Source organism: Stenella coeruleoalba, assembly GCF_951394435.1.
Source record: "Stenella coeruleoalba genome assembly, chromosome: 5".
Lineage (NCBI taxonomy): Eukaryota > Metazoa > Chordata > Mammalia > Artiodactyla > Delphinidae > Stenella > Stenella coeruleoalba.
In genome coordinates, this window is record NC_137150.1 from 5,525,241 (window position 1) to 5,546,325 (window position 21,085).

At 38.9% G+C, this 21,085-nt stretch overlaps 1 protein-coding gene across 4 annotated transcripts in view; it reads left to right on the top strand.

The window, feature by feature from the left end:
* The window catches only part of ZNF385D (zinc finger protein 385D), a 338,618-nt gene that overhangs the window by 221,166 nt on the left and 96,367 nt on the right, over positions 1-21,085 (top strand). For all 4 annotated transcript variants that reach the window (XM_079922475.1, XM_079922476.1, XM_079922478.1 and 1 more), the window contains one exon: positions 19,311-19,473. In XM_079922475.1, the coding sequence (XP_079778601.1) occupies positions 19,311-19,473 (163 nt within the window). The remainder of the gene's footprint in view (positions 1-19,310; positions 19,474-21,085) is intronic.

The window sequence follows — 21,085 nt, forward strand, 5'->3', positions numbered from 1 at the left end:
TAAGGGTTTAAACGGAAAGGTACCTCTTACAACATCCCTTTTCTCCATCCCTTCCTCTTGAGGCTCCCAAAGAAAGTCCTCAAGTCCCATCTGAAGAGAGATCCACCAGTGGGGAGGAAGACCAAGAAGCTGAGGATCATTTTCCCATGTCCTTCCACTCCTAGCTTGTAACCCAGCAGTTTTTATTCTCTGTTACCTGCAAGGAGGAAAGATTTCTTTGTAAGCACTTTTAAGAGCACAGCTATGCCGATGATATTAGGTTGGGAAGATCTAGCTCCTTGCCAGTAAGGAAATCATAGACTAGTTGGCTATGCCTGCTCACAAATTTATTTACCTCTCCTATCTAGGTATCTATCTATCCATAAAGTCATATGTTGGTCCCTTTGGATGAGACTCAGGAATTCCTTCCTCCCCAATATCTTCTTCATTTCCTCTTTTCCTGTGTTCTCAGTCTTTAACACCTTGGAAAGCTCTTCTCTCTGCACTTCTGTCAGAGCTGGTCATCTGGTCACCTGGTCAACTCCTGCCATTCTGTTTTCCCTTAGGTGTAACTACAGCAGGAAAGGACAACTTCAGATCTTGCATCACCTGGGCTCTGGAGGGACACTTAGATTTCTCAAGTTCCTTAGAATGAAATGCCCATGAAACAAACTTTGTGTGCTCACGCTGAGGGGTTATGCTATTACGATAGCATAAACTTGTAAGTTATTATGAAAACATTCTTAACATCTCTTTTTCTAGGTTGCTAAGACTATTGATATATCCTCCTCCCATTAGCATAGCTGATTGCGGGCCGTTAGTGGAGGTTCCCAAAAGGGGATGAGTCTGAGGATTGCATAGAGAAAAAGCTAACCCTTCCACAAAAGGGTTACAGTGTGATAAAGAGTGAGTAGATGAAAGACAGGAATGGAGATTCCAGAATGTCTCACTCAAATTTAGTCTTTGTTCAAGGCACTGAAATTTTACTTTTTTAATTTGATTCTCACGAAGTAAAAAACAGCCTTTCCTATAATAATTTTGCAAATGAAGAAGCTGAGGTTTGGAGAATAGTCACTTGCTTAAGGTCACACAGTCCATGAGTGGTAAGCCAAAATTTAAATGCAAACTTAGTTTCATTCCATTTTACTTAGAAGAAGACATATGCCTAATGTTTAGCTCATAGATTTGGGGTAATGATCTTCTGGGTTGTATTAAGATTTATACAGTGATTTATGGATTTTTTGAATTTACACACCCATTTCCAGCCAATGTTTCTTATCTTCTTCACTTGAAGTTAATGAAAAATGAACGAATGTTTACAAAAGGGACTTAAAATCGATAGATGAAATTCAGGTAAGACTGAAAAAAGAATCACAAGATTATCTTGCTGTGTTTCCTGGAAAGATTTATTTTTAAAGGCATGAGTAAATTATTTTAATTTTTAAGCTTTCTAAATGTGTGATGAGAAAGGGCAGTGAGGAAAAATGAAGAAACATAAAAGGCTGTCGATTAGAAAGGTTCTTGGGAAAAAAGTAGTGCATGGTATTTGAAGTGCATGATATTAAAATCATGGGGAGTTTCATCAATCATTTGCAGGTCTCTTTAGGAAAGAGCGAGGTCTTTTGATGTATTCTGTCAAAGTTAAATAGAATATCAGAAACTAAAATTCTATTGCACTGTGGTAAGAAGACATTACCTGACTTTGATGAGAAAACCCTTGAGTCTTGGTTCTGCTTTTGGTTTCAGGTAGAGGATTTGGGAAAACTGGGTGTGCCAACCGTACCAGGGAAACAGTGACCTAGTAAGAACTGACAACGAATTATATTGAAATGGTGACTTGGGTCTGTTCAGATCTGTGGCTCAGCACGTACCCTAGATGTTTCTTTACTCCAGGCTATCCAAAGAAATACTTAAAGAAGCTGAAAGAAAGACAAGTTACATTCTTGTGTCTCTTAAAATCAAGGAACTGTAGATTTTCAGAGCACTTTCGTGCTTCATTTAGGCAAATATTAGCTAAAAAAAAAATTTGCAGGCTTAATTAATTGTGCCTATCTGCTCACATGCCCTTTCTTCTTTACATCGGCCAGGAAGTCTCTGTTTATTAGGTTTAAAGCATAAGAAGAAGATAGATGCATTCATTAGTTTAATATAACTCTGGCCGTTGTGTAAATCAATCAAAAGTTATACAGTGGCTCTAATCATAGATAATTAAATGTTGCTTATGCAGCATCCGAAATATGTGTCCTTCATCCATTGGCGCATCTCTTCCAAGCGGTGATTCAGGAATCTAGGCCCTTCCATCTTGTGGTTTTAACATCTTTAATGTGGAGCTTCCAAAATGGTTATGCTCAACTGAATCAAACAGGCAGAAGGGGAAGGAGCCTGGAAAACTGTGTCTGGGGAGTTTAGTAAACCCAGCTGGACATACTGCAGATGACTTCCACTCATCCTTCGTCACTCAGACACATAGCCACTTAAGTATAAGAGAAGTGTCATCTGGTTGCGGGCCAAAGAAGAATAAATCTCCCTGACATTGGGACCTGGAAACTGGCTAGAATATTACAAAAATTATTCTGTCTAGTTTCTGTGTTAAAAGATAGAGGATCATAGAAGAAAGTGGGAAATCTTCTCTATCACTTAGGTACTTTTTTTTTTTTATCTTTTCTGTTCTTCCTAGATCTATTTTTTTCGCTTTGCTAAATATCTGCATATTTAGCAGAAATATATTTGAAAAATATGCATCTTTAGCAGAAAATATTTGAAAAATTCTGTCTGGTGTTGTGGAGGGATCGTGAGCCTTGGAGACAGAAAGACCTGGTTTCACATCTTTCCTTTGAGGTTTACTCCTTATGGACCTTGGGCAAGTCACTTAAATGTTATGTACCTCAGTTTCCTTATCTGTGAAATAGATACAGCAAAATCTAATGTTGAGGGGAACCACAAACCTTACATAAAGTCCCTTCAATCATACATAGAATATATTAGCAGGCAAATATTTGCTAGCTATTTTTATCATTTTTAGCACCTGTGTGTTCTTTGCTCCTCGCCTGAAAATCGATGGAAAGGGTTTGCATTACTTATGTTAACTCTAAGCTACTGTAACAAATAAACCCTAAACTAGACAGACTTAGAAAACTTAGATGCTTCTTTTTCTTTTATATGATCTCTGCAGTGAGCATTGCTGGTTGCCACCAGCTTTACTCCACGTGGTTTTGGTGACTTAGCCAGCCATAGCCATTGCAGACACTGAGGAGATTGAATACCAGAGGATAGCCAATGTAAACTATTAATCTGTGGAGGAAAGCCTAAAGTTAATATCCCTATGGATAATTAAGATCAGACTCTTTTTTAGTCTTTATCTAACAGTATACTTTCACAGTAACTAATAAATCATTTTGCTCGGTAACCTGACTATAACCTTTTGTACCATTGCAAAAGGTAGCTATTTTAGGGATAGGGAACATTTCACACTGGTGGTGAAATGATTTATGTTGGGTGTATGAATAAAGTTAGGAGACTATTCGGGAACCTTGCTTTCACTTTTCTAGCTTGTTGCTTACTGTACCAGCTACATCACCTCTTCCTCAGAGCAGAAGTCCTCACGAGGATGTGAACCCCGAAATCTTGATCAAACGTAGAAATGTTGAAGATACATTAATAAGTGAATAAAGTACGTTATATAACAGTAAAGAGTGTGATCTCATTTTTCGTATGATAATATGTAATTATCATTCAGCAAATAGATATTGAGCACCTTCTATGACAGAAAAAGATTCCTGAAAGCCTGAAAGTAGTAATACAAGATAATTTGTTTATAGGTTATTCTACATTACTCCTTCTCTTTATTAAAGATTTAAGATTTTCAGATTTTCTACTCTATGGAATTTTTTTTAAAAGTGAAAGTATTTTAAGATAACTCATTGATGTTATTAAATTATTAACTCATCTTTGTACGTTTACAAATGATAGAATCGAAATGCAGGTCTGCTTCCAGATATCCACTTAAAATAAGGAAACATATATTCGTAGAATTAAATAAGATAATAGTGCCCAGTTCAGAATGATAGTGTCAGGAGGTTGAAGTTTGTGTCTGGAGGCCACCTGAATTGGCAACTCCATGACCAAGCATTCGGATCCATCATTTATTCCAGACCTTTCCAAAATCCATTGTTCAATTAATTAAGCATTAAATTATCCTGTCCTATATCATAATCACCAACAATATGCGTGTTGCAAAATCCAATGGACACCTCTATTCTCTCCTTTTCCCTGATGTGACAGCAACAGGCAATGGTGATAACCATTCCCTTCCAGAAGCTCTTATCTCTCTTGGCTTTCACAATACCAGATTCTTTAGGTTTTTGTCCTATTTCCATGGCCACATCTTCTTCATCTCCTTTTCCTGTTCCTCTTAGGCAGTGCCTATCTATATATTGGAATACCCCACAACATAAACATGTTGAATACATAAATATTTAAATGAACAGATAAATAAGCACATCAATAAATCTAATCTTTAACCCAAAGGCATCACATTCATAGTGCAAGTTTTAGGAAATGGGAGCACAGTCAGCAGAGGAGCTCATCCCTTTGAAGTTTGTTTGCAGGACTCACTCTGCAAAGGTGAAAACACTTCTTTGAATAAACAACCTCAAGGAACAGGGGCTCCAAACATTCCTTGTGGAAAACTGAAGTTTGGAATAATTTTGCAAACTCCATGCTTGATTTTTCTCTTGGTTTCCATGCAGCTTGAATCACTGAATCATACTTGAAGTTCTTTTGCTGTTTTAACACAAATAAGTTCATTACAGCTGAATATGTAGTGGAAAATAGCATCTGTTTACACTGTAATAATATAAAAATTACTTACCAGTAACAGAATAAAGAGCAATTTGCAAAATCTAATCATATTTGTGCATTTGTCTGCAAAAAGTAAATTGTTAATATATACCCGAGGGGGAAAATCACTTGCTGGTTTAAGCAGTAGAAGCAGTGATATTACCAAGCACCACTTAGACAACTTCTATATTTAGGACTGGATCCAAAATGTTCCAGCTTGTCATGAAAATGTAGAGTTTATTAATTTTGTTAACTTACTTTCACCTTGGAAGGTTCAAACAATTTAGAGATTCAGATAATACCACAGAAAATCCAGTGGCCTAGAAATTTCTCAATATTTGCCAAGTCAAAATTTCAATTACCCTTATTTAGAGAAAACTTTCTTTTTTACTTTTTTTTTGGTGCTAATCACAAATACTATGGGAAAAACACATGTCAAATGCAGTTCCTGTTTTGACCTCCTGCCCCAAACTATGGAAATTAAAAGTCAGTTTAAAAATTCAAAATTAGGGCTTCCCTGGTGGCGCAGTGGTTGAGAGTCCTCCTGCCGATGCAGGGGACACGGGTTCGTGCCCCGGTCCGGGAAGATCCCACATGCCGCGGAGCGGCTGGACCTGTGAGCCATGGCCGCTGGACCTGCGCGTCCGGAGCCTGTGCTCCGCAACGGGAGAGGCCACAACAGTGAGAAGCCCGCGTACCAAAAAAAAAAAAAAATGGTTTTAGTCATCTAACTATGTTGCAGCTGTTAGTTTGTTTCTTCACATGTAGAAACCAGAGAGTGCATAAAATTTATAATTATTGAGACATTTTTAAGTATCACATTTATAAAATTTTTATTGTATTTTAATAAATAAAAATGATTATAGAACAGACCCTTTCTCCTTTGATCATAATAGAGACAGATGGCATATTTGAAAGTAAGATTAGTTTTCTTTTTCCTTATATTTATCAGGGAGAGAGAGAAAATAATCTATATGAAGTTGGTCTTTAAAGTCACCTTTTCTAGAAGCCAGGATGAAACCTATTCAACTAACGCAGCCTCACTTCAGATATGTTAATAATATTCGTTAAGCACAGTCTTCTTCTACATTTAGTCAGCCTTTGATTAGGCCTCCCGTCCTGCCTCCTTGCTTTTGACCTACCCTTTAATAAGGTTCCTGTAAATGGCTAATTCCATCCCCTATAATTTTAACTCAGAGAGAAGGACCAGGTTCTGCCAGGTTTGGAGGCTGCCTCATTGTCGCTTTCAGTAGTCAGACTTTATCAATCCTCATTTTACTGCTCTACTGATAAAACTTTTATCTTTATAAATCTAGTTTCTAGAGACCAAATGCTGAGGTATGATACTTCATGTAACAGAGAGAAATGTGTCCTGCTGAAACTTCAGAGATGCATTTCTGGGGCTCAGAGGAGCTCCGGTTCTTTATGGCTCAGTGCAGAAAGAATTCAGTGAGAGGCGAAGTGATGTATTAAAATAGGATGCTGTGAGGTTTACAGGTGGGCAGGCAAAAGGGTGCTGCCCTGAGAACTTGGTGGGCTACAGTTTTATAATCAAAGGAAAAATGGGGAGGGGGAGAAGACCACCTTCTTCCTCACTGTTGGGTAGATGTCACGCTTCCATCATCAGCTCCTTCTTCATGTCAGGTGGGGGAGTTTTCTTGTCCTTACATGGTCAAACCAGGACTGCCATGGAGAAATGGAAATAAGAAAGAAGGCAGATACTAAACATACTATACTGTACTCACATATACCAAAATATGGTAAATCATCTCAGGGTTTCACTATAATGTCACCCTTTCCTTATATTTTGTTTTTAGTGCACGCAAAGGAGTATGTCCTAGGAATCATTAACTTACCACACTGTGCAGGATGTGGGTCTCATTCCACCATTGTTTTATTGTTTGGGGGCATGTCTCATGCTTCTGTTGCACGTTTTTTTTGCTAAGCAAGCCTGCTTGGTTTGTGGCTAAGCAAACCTGCTTTCTTGAGTGATTATTAACTTACAGGGGTCTCCCATACTTTCTTCTTTACTTAAGATTCCTTAGTGGGATTTAATCACCTATTTTTTCCTTTTACTCTGTCTCTATCACTTTCCTTCTAGTTAACTCAGTTTGGCATGAGGATGAAAAGGGAATGATTCTCTCTATGCTGCAACTTGAAGATTTGAAGCACTTTCAGAAAAGACTTTAAAAAAAAAAAAAGCTGAGTGATGAAGTATACTCTAGCTCAATGAAGAATTTGAAAATCTGTTATTGCATACACTGTCAGTTGGAGGCTTAGTTCATTCATTCAAATGTTGCAGCTGATTAAGGATTGTGTTTCAGTGGTTAAACCGGAAAAAATCTTTTATTTGCCTTTCAAATGGCATTTCCCAACAGCTTCAGTTACCATCTGTTGCTGATAACTCCCCAATTTAGCTACGGCCCAGACTTCATGTCTAATCTCCAGACCATATAGCTAACTGCAGAGTGCATGTTTTATTTAGATGTTTTAAAGACTCCTCAAACTCAACATATCCCAAACCAGCCCACGCTCTTCCCCCAGACATCTGGGCCTCTTTGAATATCAGCAGTTCTAGGAAATGGAACCTCTAATCACGCGTTTACAAGCAGAAGCCATCGGAGCATCTTTGCGACCTCCCCTCAAAATTCACCATGAATGCTTGACGTTTCCAACTTACATATTAATCACACGTGTGCACTCTTCTCTCTCTAATTTCACCATCATCATCCAGTTCTTAGGTGTGGCCATCTCTTCATGAACCCTAACAATAATAATAGAACCTTCTGCTCCTTAGTGATCTCGTAAAAATGCAAGCATGTTTATGTTGTTTTGTTTTTTGCGGTACGTGGGCCTCTCACTGTTGTGGCCTCTCCCTTTGCGGAGCACAGGCTCCGGACGCGCAGGCTCAGTGGCCATGGCTCACGGGGCCAAGCTGCTCCGCGGCATGTGGGATCTTCGCGGACCGGGGCACGAACCCATGTCCCCTGCATCAGCAGGCGGACTCGCGACCACTGCGCCACCAGGGAAGCCCATATGTTTCTGTATTTCTTAAGACCTTTGAGCAGCCTTCCATTTGAACAGAGAGTTAAAAACATAACCCTGAACTGTACCTATAGGTCTCTCTGTGCCAGAACTGACTTGTGCTCAAAGATACTCCCTGATGCCTGAAGGCTCATATTTTGGGATATAATCAAACACTTTGTTTAGTAAATCAGCATTAATTTATTGGACCTGGTATTGAAAGACTCTAACTAGGGTAGACCCTCAGATAGAATGATGCTAATAACAGTATCTAAAACATGGTCCTGCAATAAACTCTGAGTGAAATTAAAGGAATTAATGACCACAGAAATTGACAACTTTTTTTTTTATTAATGAGCTTAATATCTATTTAGTCTTACCTGTGTTCTATGCAAGGTTAGCCACAATGAAGTCACATAATAGGATTGTTTTCCATTGTCCACTCCCATTGGGATTAAGGAGTTATAAGTGTGGTCTCTGGAGTACAAGTGCTTTTGCCCTTCCTACACAGTTGAGCTGCTCTAAGTTTCAGGATCTCAGTCTCCTCATGTATAAGATGCCCTTGATAACTGCAATTCCCTTGTAGGTCTTTGTAAGGCATCAGTGAGAATATTCATATATAGCCTTTAGCACACCACACGGCCCAGAGAAGCATTCCATAAAAGCCTCACACTAACATCCCCTGGGTAAAGGACCAGCAGGATCTCCTCAATGCATTTATGAATCACTTATCTTTTCCTCCAAGCATCACCCTGGGGAAAAACCCTCTGGCCAGCATGCTCCCAAGAATTACTGAATGAACATGGGGGATACTGTGGTCTCAGCACCTGTTTGTGGAAGTTTTCTCTAAACCCTAAACTGTTGGGATTGGCACTCTTTCTTGCTAATACAACTCATCTATACCATGGTCAATCGGGAAACATAAACACATTTTTTTTTTTTTTTGCGGTACGCGGGCCTCTCACTGTTGTGGCCTCTCCCGTTGCGGAGCACAGGCTCCGGATGCGCAGGCTCAGCAGCCATGGCTCACGGGCCCAGCCGCTCCGCGGCACGTGGGATCTTCCCGGACCGGGCACGAACCCGTGTCCCCTGCATTGGCAGGCGGACTCTCAACCACTGCGCCACCAGGGAAGCCCCATAAACACAATTTTATTTATGCCATGGGAAGAAATTGGACATAATAGGAAATCAGGCCTTTATACATGTCCAAATAAATCAGTCTTCTGGAGTCATTGTCTCTTTCTTGCTCAGCCTTCTTCTAAAGTTAATCCAAGGCCAAAGCCATTTCTTTCTGCAACTTTGGTAAATGAAAGTTGAAAACAATGGCAACAAAAACAAATGCTTTTTTCTGTCCACCAAATATTTTCCTAAGTCCAGGAAAAAACTCTTATTTGAGAAGCTGGGTGGATTTCCCCAGGTTTTGCCTGTAAAATGTCTCACTTCAGACCTCTTTGGTCAAAAGGGTGTCCTGAGGTCAGGTCAGGTTGGTTGAGCTTCTCTTAATTAAAAGCATTTTCTTTTCCTTTTTTCCTGGAACCACAATTTCCACAAAAATACAATTTTTTCACAATTTGCATCCATCTCAAGAGTTCTCTAACTTAGGCACCAAAGTGATTTATACAAATGAACATTCGTTTTCCTTTCTTTTGACAAAAATTAGCATTTATTCTCATTATTGAGCCCATATTCTGTCCCAAGAAGCCTTAGGTAGTTTGTCATAATTTATTTCATTGAATTGGGTTGGGGCTTTGCCAGTTTTTCTAATGGCTGTTGTTTTTTTCCTCCTAATTTTCTAGATACTTTTCATGGAATGTAGAGCTTAACCCCTTTGCAGTAGGACTTTCAAATAGGGCTTGTATTTTTTTCTCATCGTTTGAGTTTGCCTATGGTAGTTTTGGGGGGGGGGGATTTTTTTTTTTTATTCAAACAGAAAGTCACAAAAATTATAGTCATCCTCATCAGTTCACTCAGTCCCATGTAATTAATTTTTTCTTTCATCTTGATCTTTTGTTAGCACTTTTATGAGTTCATCAGTTTTCCATTAGAGTTCTGAAAATGCTTATTCATTCAGTTCAGCAGTATAGTCAGTTACCAGAAACCTGTACTTGTCAGAGTCTTTTCCATGAATTCCTTGAAGATGAAACCCTTTTATAGGAACATATTTGCAAAAGCATCAGAGTACACCCAGAACTGTCTGTAAATGACAAAAGACTTAAAAATGACCACGGTTAAAGATCTGATGAAAGTTCATAATAATGCAATTGACAAGGAAATTTAGTTATTTCTGAGATACATATTTTAAAGTAATAACTAGAATTATGACATAACATTATAACAGAACATACAAGATTTTTAGAAATTTCATGTAATGTCTGAAACATTTATATTAACATATTTCCATACAAATAACCCAAAGAAAGTTTAGTATTAGTTGTTTTTTGTTTGTTTGTTTGTTTATACTGCAGGTTCTTATTAGTCACCAATTTTATACACATCAGTATATATGTCAATCCCAATCGCCCAATTCAGCCTATGGTATTTTTAATAGAGAAGATGTATGAATGTGGCCCAATTTATCAGTGTGCCTCATTCTCTACTCTGTCCCCATAACTACAACTGTCCCCATAACTACAGAAGTGTTTAGCCCCTGTTCAGTGAGTCCTTTGTGACTGAATGAGCAGTGAAAAACCTGGAATACGGGTGTGCCCATCGGAGTTGAGGTTCTCGAGGTTATTTATGGTCCCAATCCCATCTCTTCCCAGTGCACCCAAAGTGCTTCAGAAAAATGCTATGGTACTAAATACTGAGAAAACGTCTGCTAACTGCATACCATATATTTTGTGGGCTCCACAAATCTCATTTACAATTACATATTTCAGCGAGGATCTTTGAAACAAATTCATCAAAAGAACAATCAGGACAATTCTCAGACTCATGAATTAGAGATGAGAAATGCTATAAAACTAGAGGGAGGAGGCCTTCCTTGATTTACGGAGAAGTAGGGAATTTAATATTTTTCCCCAAATGAAAGGTGCTCTTTTTCAGCAAATGCAGGGTATAGATTATTATGTGGATTTGTAGGGAGGAAAATGGGTTAATCATGTCATAGTTAATTTCTGTATATTGTTTTAGAGCAATATGGAGAAAATATTCCATTTGGAAACTTTAACCATAGTGTTAATAGAGAAATAGCATTGTCCACATCCTGAAAATTTCTCTGTGTGTATTTAAGAGAATTTGGACTTACAGAAAAATCTTAAAATGAAAAATCATCACCGGAAACATTCATGGCAATTCCCAGATTTAGAAAAAAACCCAAAAACGTTATTCATCAAAATTTTTAAAAAGTGAAACAATCTCCAAATGATTCGTTGCTGCATCCTATGCAGAGAGCTCCCATAAATAGCACAATTTACAGTTGATGGTAAGCTTCTCTCTGAGAAAAAATAATAGTTTGTGTTTCTGCCAGATGCTTTTCTAGCATTAAGTGCTATAAATATGCCCTGAAGTGTGTTCAACAGATAATGCAAAGTGCCAAAGAATGGCAGAGAATTAAGTTGCACCCTGTTCACATACAGAATCCATTGAGACACCATATGCATATTTATATTTTAAAATCAAAATGTGAAATTAATTCAAGGTGCATTTAATAGAAACCTATTTAGAGATCTCTGCTAGGTCTCAGGGACAAAATGATGATGTCTTTCTCTGTCTGTTGAGGAACTTACTCTCTGTCAGAAGAAACAGACATTTAACCCTAGTTATGGCAGTGACAGTGCTATAAGGAGTCACTCCCTGTACCCAAGGCCACATGGAGCTGGTGACCTGTGATGAACAGGTACCTGTCAGGCAAGTGAAGGTGCTCCAGGCAGAGGGAGAAGGCTTTGAAAATGATTTCTTCTTGTGGTATTTTCCTTAAGAGAATAAAAGGGAGGGCTTTCCCTCATTTATCTACACTGGAGGCAGTTATTCTTGTTAGAGAGCAGACGTCATGACTGGGGTGAGGGGTGGGTAGGTTTCTTGGGGGAGGAGATTGGGACGATTTAGGGGAAGCATGCAGGTCACACCCGGAAATAAAGTTTTTCTCTGCATCTGATACCAACGCCTTTGACAGCTTGACCCTCGGACATGATTAGATTCAACATGTCTAATTCCCCCCACACTTTCCAAGGGTAGGTGACAGTCACGCACTGAGGGGAGTGTTCAGCTGTGGACATGGTGAAGGGCTGTTGTACGCTGGTTGAGTAGTTAGACACAGTGGTTTTTCTGATTTCTCTCAGTTTCTTACAAGAAATTATTGTGATTATATCAGTAGAGTTAAAACTCATTTGCGGTCTCTCATTTACAAAAAGATCCCCAAAAGACTGAGCAAACTTCACTAGAACCAAATATTCCTTTTGGCTCAATTAGATCTGAGACAGACTGGGACCTGGGCCCCCTTTGCTGCAGTGCTTGCACCTGGACAAATGTCTCCTCCAGCAAGAAAATACAAAGAACTTATAAAGGACTATAAATAACTGCGTGCATGCACAGTTGGGGCAAATTATGGACCACAAGATACAAAAAGACCAAAAACCCAACTGCCACTTCTCAGGAATCGGGAGCAAAACCAGGGTGTCAGGAGCAAAAGCAGGGCATTGCGCATGCCCCCTGCACTCACCAAAGGGCTGGGCAGACCACCTAAGCCACACCTCCAGCCTGAGCCCTGGCCACACCCCTCCCCTCACCCCATATAAGGAACCAGCTCGCCCCCGCTAGGGCAGTGAGCAAGGGAACCTGTTAAGCCTTGCCTGAATTTCTTGTCTGTCCTCTTATCAATTTCTATTGATCAGAGAAGGCCAAGAACCCTGGTCGGTATCAGATCATGAGCACCGGCTTCCAAAGCCCACTGTCAGCCGGTGTCTCCCAATCAGGACCCCACCATTAGAGGTCACAGGGTCAGCTGTTTGTACCCCAGACATACAAGAACGGTGGTTTCACAACAGGAGCCAGGCAAAAACTCTCAAATTAGCCTCTCTTACTCAAATAAGTGCTATTTGTATCATCCACATTAGATACTTGAAAACATTAAGTACTTAATATTTAAAAATCATGAAGTTTCTAGATGAGTTGAGAAGCTTTGAAAAAGATAAGTGAGTCCATCAAGATGTTTTCACAGCCACTTAGTGACAAGGTATTTTTATTGCTTATAAAAGTTAGTTACCTAATATATCTGAGAAATTGTGACATGCCTCTCTTCTTTTTCTCTATGTTTATTTAGAATTTGTTTTTTCAGTGACTACTGGTAGTGTATAAAAATGACCCTGCTCTTGTGGTATTATCTTTTTTTTTTCTATTTTTCTATTCCTGAGGCAGGTACTGTTCATTTCTGTATTGAAGAGTACAGAAGAGAGGAACACATTTAAAGCAACCATCAATCATTTGAGCTCAGAGAGAACACTCTTAATTGAATCATGTTTTTCACTTTGGGACTCAATGCAAGTGAATTTTCACTTTTATTCATATTGTAGTCATCTACCTAAATGTTAGCTGCACAATCACAGATTAAAATAAGTTGTTAAATATTCTTTCTGGGACATGTAATTAAGGAATAAAAATATCTTTCTCATGTCGTTTTCTCCATTGAGTAAGAGAATTTGAAAAGTACATGTCTTCCCATCAGTAAGGAAAATGTATAACCATAAACTATTCTATCTTGAAATTTCTTCTTCAAATATTTTGTTAAGTGGAGTAACAGGGAAGGCAGTCTCTTGGCTTACTAGGGTGGTTTTTATTTGCCTGCTGGCTAGGAGTTTCCTTCAATTAAAACAGCCTTAAGTACATAAGGAAAGAACTTAGCCATGGCTAACACTGAATCAGTTAATGCAAATATAATAGTGAGTTAGATGCTTGTTATAGTGAGGTTTTAAGAGACATGACACAGGGCCTTGCTTTTGCTTATTTTTATACAGAACTAGCGATTCCCCCAGCCCACCCCCCCACCCCCGCACAAATGGATCACAGCAAAGCATTCAACATAGAGATACAAACAATAGGGTCAGAGGTCATGCTGCAACAATAATTAGCTTGGAGAGAAAAGGTAAAATGTACAGAGAGAATCACAAAGGCTTGGAAAGCACTTATATGGGGTTTGAGAGTTACAAGATTTCCAAGATTGATCTACTATTTTGAATTCATCCCTCTTGTATAGGAGTTCCCCAGTTCCCTATGTTATCTGAGTTATTTTTTACTTCTTTTTACAGCTTGTTTTTAAGGAAAGAAACTTTTGATTATTTTTCTTGAGTAATACACATTACTCACAGTTAGACATATGGAAAGGTTCAATCTTCAAATGACTATATATTGATCTTTTAAAACCTAGACATTGGCCACTTATACAAGAAGGGGCCATCTTTGGAGAAAATGTACTAATATTTAGGATGAGTGGTTCTAAAACTTTAGTATGAGTCAGGAGCACCTGGAAAGGTTGTAAAACACGGATTGCTGAGCTTCATAGCCATAGTTTCTGATTCAGTGGGTCTGGGAAAAAGAAGTTGAGAATTTGCATTCCTTTTTTTTTTTTTTCAAGTTCACTGAATATCATCTTATTGCTTTTTTTAATTGAAGTATAATGGATTTACAGTATTATGTTAGTTTCACGTGTACAACATAGTGATTCATTCTTTTTTCCAGATTATATTCCATTATAGGTTATTATAAGATGTTGGGTACAATTCCCTGCATTTCTAACAAGCTCCCAGCTGCCACTGCTGCTACTCATCTGGGGACCACACTTTAAGAACTAATGCTTTATATGAGTATTAAATGAAACTGAGAGTTGATAATAAATTAAGATAGAATCATTAGAAACTTTCTATTGATATATACAAAAGTGATATTCAAAATATTTAACAAGCCGCTGAACAGTTAGAATGCATACTGGTCTTAATCCACATGGCTGAACCTATGCAGATGGCCTCAATATTAGATTTGAGTGAGTGTATGCAACATAAAAACAACTGTACAGGGCTTCCCTGGTGGCGCAGTGGTTGAGAGTCCGCCTGCCGATGCAGGGGACACGGGTTCGTGCCCCAGTCCGGGAGGATCCCACATGTCGCGGATCGGCTGGGCCTGTGAGCCATGGCCACTGAGCCTGCGCGTCCGGAGCCTGCGCTCCACGACGAGAGAGGCCACAACAGTGAGAGGCCCGCGTACCGCAAAAAAACAAAAAACAAAACAAAACAAAAAAAAACTGTACAGAGATAAATACAAATTTTAAACTTTTTTCCAGGAGTAGTTTTTCAATAGTTTTCAAAATAAAAATCTAAAGTAAGTGTTTTAGAGTTTAGGATACTATAGCTTTTTATCATTTCATTTTTTTATATATCCAAAACAACAATCTAAGTTAAAGTTTTGAAATCAGATAATTTTCTTAAAAAATAAAGAATTCCTCTGTTCAAGTATTATCTTTTGTCTCCCCAAAGAGGATGGTAACTTCTTTCATAACCACTCTTTATTTTTCTGATGTTACACTTTAATAGGATAATGTTCATTTTATTTTAATAAAAATTGAATGTGATAAAATGAAATGACATCAGAAACTAACAAAGACCACCTTGTTCTTTTTGAAATCACGTGCTCATGAAAATGAATTGGTTATCATTGCCATATATGTATGCTTACAGTAAACTTCCTAGTTCTTCAAAAGCATATCACGAGACTTTATGCCAAAGACATGCAGATTAAAATTGTACAAGGTATTGGAACTAAGGGAATAAAAGGATGCATGAACATTAATTTTGCAGTGAGTTTCACAGAATAATAGTGCTTTATAACAAAGCCTCATAGATAAGCAAAGTAGATGTGTGTATATGTGTGCATGTGTTTCAAAAGGATGAAACTCTTCCAAGTGTTCGCCATTTCACGGTTATTTTTATCTACTTTGGAACTTCAGTTGCATTTAAACCTGAAGCCTTTTTGAAATACTGAAGACAAATTTTGAAGATTGAAAAGTCTGACTGGCTACTGAAGGCTAGGATTGGTGCTGACATTTAAAGTGGCATCGCTATTCTGCAGGAATGTGTGTGCATATCTTGAATGTCACCGCTTGCCTCTGGGATGACACTTGTTAGATTTCATGGTGTCATGTGCTAGTTCAAGGTCGGCGATAGTGATTTTTACACTATACCCGAATATCCCATTTATGATCTGAAATGAACTTGTTGAAAGCAATGTTTTCTTGTTCTCTGTGTACTTTGATCACCTAATTCTCTTTGAGTTTTAAAATACAGAATTCTGACATGTGCTGTGATGAAGTAGTATACTTACTTAACTTTGAAATCATTCCTGTGAAAAATAATAGTCTGTTCGTGTTCGATGGTTCCCAGGTTTCTGAGGATGACTTGACTCAGAGACTGGCTAAGAAATAATAGGAGACAACCTTGGAGGGAAAATGGCATGCTACATACACCCAGCACCTCTCTGCCCAGAGGCAAAGCAGATGAGGCCCAAAGACGCATCCCTGTCCAACTACTGCTTTTTGAAAAATCTCTCAGCACGATTCCTTCTTAGGCTGCAGCTTTGTCTACAGTCACAGAAAGGTTAGATGTGGCTGAAAAATCTATCCAGTCCAGTGAAGTGGGCTAACAGGGTAAGGAGAGCTGTCTGGGCTTTCTTCATTTACACAAGGAACACGCCTTTATGCAACACACCTGTATCAAGGGGGCTTGCGGCAACGTGGATGCAACTAGAGATTCTCATACTAAGTGAAGTCAGACAGAGAAAGACAAATACCATATGATATCACTTATATGTGGAATCTAAAATAGGACACACATTAACTTACCTATAACAGAAAAAGACTCACAGACATAGAGAACAGACTGGTGGTTGCCAAAGGGGAAGAGGTATGGGGGAAGGAAGGATTGGGAGTTTGGGGTTAGCAGATGCAAACTATTATAGAGAGAATGGATACACAACAATGTCCTACTGTATAGCACAGAAAATTATATTTAACATCCTATGATAAACCATAGTGGAAAAGAATACAAAAAAAGTAGAGTTCAGGGGGCAGTATGCCTAGATATTAAAATTAATACCAGTAGAACCCAAGAGCAGTCCCATAAATTATACAAACATAAAGATCAATGACAAAGAAAATTTACAGTATCCAGAAGGGTTATCTGTCTGCATTCTGTTTCCAACTTGTATATCGACTTCTACCCCTAGCACACACACACCCTACACCACCACAATCACATTGAGGCTACCCCGATCCGCCTCCACTATATCCAACATTTCCCCCGAAATTCTACAGGTCTCTCCATAGCATTTTGGACCTTCATACCATTCAACTTTTTCTTTTCAAATTTGTGGGAGGCTCACTTGCTTTTTTTTTTTAATAGCAGATATTTTAATTATTATCAGGGCACTTTGGGATTATTATTCAATTAACAAGTGTGCATATTTTCTTCTTTTGTTTTGCTTTTTAATATATCAGGGGTCTCAACTGGGAGCCTACCAACTATTGGTAATTTGATCACTCTCTTTTCCCCACAACTCCCTGAGCCATTTCACTTGTAGGAAGCATTGGCTTAGCTGTATCTGTGCAGAGGGTTTTTTTTTTTTTTCAGCCGGGGGGCGCGGGATATAAGTACACTCTTAAGTGTCAGGATTCTTTTGGAGTAACTTTCTTAATATCTAAAATAGTGACATTCACCTGGTCCTATGGTGTATTAAAACAAAGTCATATCTGATTTGAAATACCACCGAGAATATAGATTTGCCAGGAACCTTAGAATGAAAGTATGTGTACAAAATGTATATTTTGAAGATATATGTGGGGATAGCACTGTTTATCTCAACCTTATATTTTAATATACATTATATATAAAGCATTCACTTCTATACCAGGAGTAGGAGATGAGCCTTGCTTTAAGGGAAAGTACATCATCAGCTGTCTAGAGAAGATGACCGACTATATATTGTGGAATTAATTGCATACAGCATCATGCCCTCAAAAGATATACCCAAAGGATTTGAATTATTGGAAATAAATCAGGAAGGAGAAAAAAGGGACACCACTCTGTCCATCAAAATAGCATTTTCCATGTAGAATCAAAGCAATCCAATCTATCACTGGTTCCTCAATTAACTATAGTAAGTCTTAACTTCATATTTTGACTCACACTATGTCTTTTGATGTTATGTGTTGTTGGAAAACTGATGCATGAGTGTCCTCTCTGTTCAAACTGTTTCTAATATACAATTTCCTTGTCCAGTGTTCTTTCAATAAAGGTACCTAGTCCTTTGAGGATACTTGTCAGAATGATGCAAATGAAGGTGTGGATTATGTATTTATCTACTTATAAAAAGATATTATACTGCAACACCCTACCTACCACAGTTGCTGTGATGAAGAGGCCAATGTGCATTTTTCTGGCAAAATGGAACATTGAGTTTAAATAAGTCATGGGAAGTGATGCATAGATACTATACAGAATTAGTCCTCCACCGAGATTTCTTCCTTGTGAGGTCATAGTTTTAAAGGTTTTGAGCTGGAAAACCTTCTAATCTAAGAATCTCCCTGCCCACTTCCACCTCACCCTAAACTACAAAGGCTTCCCCGTCACCAGCAATAAATTAACATTAATAAATATATATTTTTTAAGATGATTTTCTATCTCATTGTCTCTCCAATACCAAAAGATAAGGTTAAGAAAATAGAAACTTGGGAATATATATATTACTATTTATAGAAGTCTCAGAAAGCAAAGGCAAAAGTATTGCATCGGCCACATGAAGTGCTCAAAACACACTGGATCCTCCTGGCAATGGACCAGGGCACAAAGGACACACGTGTTGAAAGAATACCTTGAACTCAGACTACCCTCTGTGGGAAGCAAAGAGAAAGAAAGAATCATAAAATTGCCCAGCTTCCATATACTCCATTTGGACTTCAGCAGTACATTTGATTTTGAACTCTCACGCTCCCATCTCAGCCTCCAGGGTGCCTATTTCCCTTGTTATCGGTGAATTTTTCCCGGTAGACACCTGTTGGGTCCTGTATTAATAAGACACATTGTAGCAGGAGAAACATATTTCCGGAGCCAAGAAGGTGAGAGCTACTCTTTCTAGGGCCCTTGTTAATCTCTGGGAGCCCAGCATCTTCTGTGACAGAACAAAGGCAATACAGTTGTAAATTCTTTTATCTCCCACTCCACAAAGAAAATGTTGTTGCTATGTTAGTGTTCATCTACATTTCTCTGAAGAGAAGCAATAGAATATTTCTTCCTTCCGTCCAGAGGTTTTAGAACTTGATTCCCGTTGCTTCGTAGCATCATTCTAAATAGAACCCCACCGTTTGACCACAGCCAGAATTCGCGTGAATGGTACCTATTATTGAAAGGGAGTCTGTATTTGCAGTAATACAGAGAATGCCAGTTTAGAAATGAGCCTGATTGCATGGTTCATTTTGTTCTCCTTTGTAGAGCCAGGCTGCGGCCCACTACAAAGGCACGAAACATGCCAAGAAGCTCAAAGCACTGGAAGCCATGAAAAATAAGCAGAAATCTGTAACTGCCAAGGACAGCGCAAAGACTACCTTCACCTCCATCACTACCAATACCATCAATACCAGCTCTGACAAAACAGGTTAAGCGATGCTCTTTGTTGTGTTACTGTCGTCCTCATCCTTGTTGTTCGGGGGCTCCTTCCCTTGCCTGAGTGTATCTGTTGCTGGTGTTCCTTCCATCTTGATTCATGCTTGATCCATCTTTCTATGTAATGGTAATGCTTCCCCCTCATTTTTCCAGTACCCTTGAGCGATGTCGATAATCGCTAGCAATGTTGCAGATTTTGCATTGGAAACAGTCCTATGGCTGTGTTAGAGGAACACAAGAGTCAGAAGGGCATCTAAAGCCATACCTCTTTTTGAGAAGTGAACCTTTCCGGTGTGTATCGTTTGCATCTGGTATGCAAGCACGTTAGCCTATAACCGCATGGCAGATTTGATTGAACTGTGAGTACACAGCAGAATATGCCAAATGAATCATGAAGGCCCCCATAAGGGCATTATTCCTGACAGGGTTTATTCTCATAAATCCCAAACATTGCATTGTTTTAAGTAGTGGCTGTGTGAATCTGGGCTTGTTATGGCTGGGTAACCTTCCCTCTGCATACACAGGTAAGTGTTATTGATACCAGTTATTCTTTTTAACAGTCTTCACAGTGAAATGACGGCCTCTGAATGGTGCCTTGGGATAGCTCCTCGAGCAACCAGTGTATTCACGGCAGGGGAAGCCAGTGGGGTTTCCATAAGCTGGCATTTAAAAATATAAGACCACTGGTCCTCGAAACTTACATAAAAAGAGATCCCGTGTGATTCGTGGATGTACACACATCCCTTTAATGAATCACTTTCTAAGAATACGAGGGCTGGTATGTGCCAGTGGCTTTCCAGCCCCTACAAATAGCAGTGATCAGGAAGCATTTATATTGTCATTGACGGGAATGTCTTACCTAGAAGAGATCTTCTGGCCCTGGCTGATGAAAATATAAAGTCAGCAGTGAACCAACGCAAAAGGTTAAAGCAACGTTATTACACGCGGTACACCCATGGGACATATAATACATGGTCCTCAAAGGATCTGGAGAGAGGCTTGCTCCTGTGTGAATCTGTAAGGGATGACAGTGTCCTCTGTGAGTTCCCACAACACACTTTATATACTTCATCTGAATATTATTGGCGCATGCATCATGCCTCCTTCCTGAGTAACCTGCATACTCTCTGAGGCTGAGTGACCTCTCGTCATCTTTGTACCCCAGCACCTGTCTGACGCGGGGTAGGTGCTGAGTACAATGTCTGTTGGCTGCATTTTCTTTCATCCCTTTGAGTCTCTGATTCATCCGGTTTTGTGTCACAACATATAAAGGGGGAAGAAGAAAAAAAAAAACTTGTCATGTTCATTTCTTTGGTATTCAGAGCAAGAGCTGAATTATACCGTCTTATTAATTTAGATGTAAAACCTTGTAGGGAACACATTATTCTTTTCTCCATTAATTGAAAAGTCACCACCCTATGTGGGGGGCTGTAGGGGAAATGAGCAGTCTTGGAGCAGGTGAGTGTAATTTCTGCTCCCAGATATTGGCATCTGGGATGGGATCCCTAAAGCCATACTCGCCATAGAGACATATATTTCATTTGCAAAAAGACAGTAGGTAGGAAGAATAAAGATGTAAATTTGATGTAAAAGTTTTGATATAA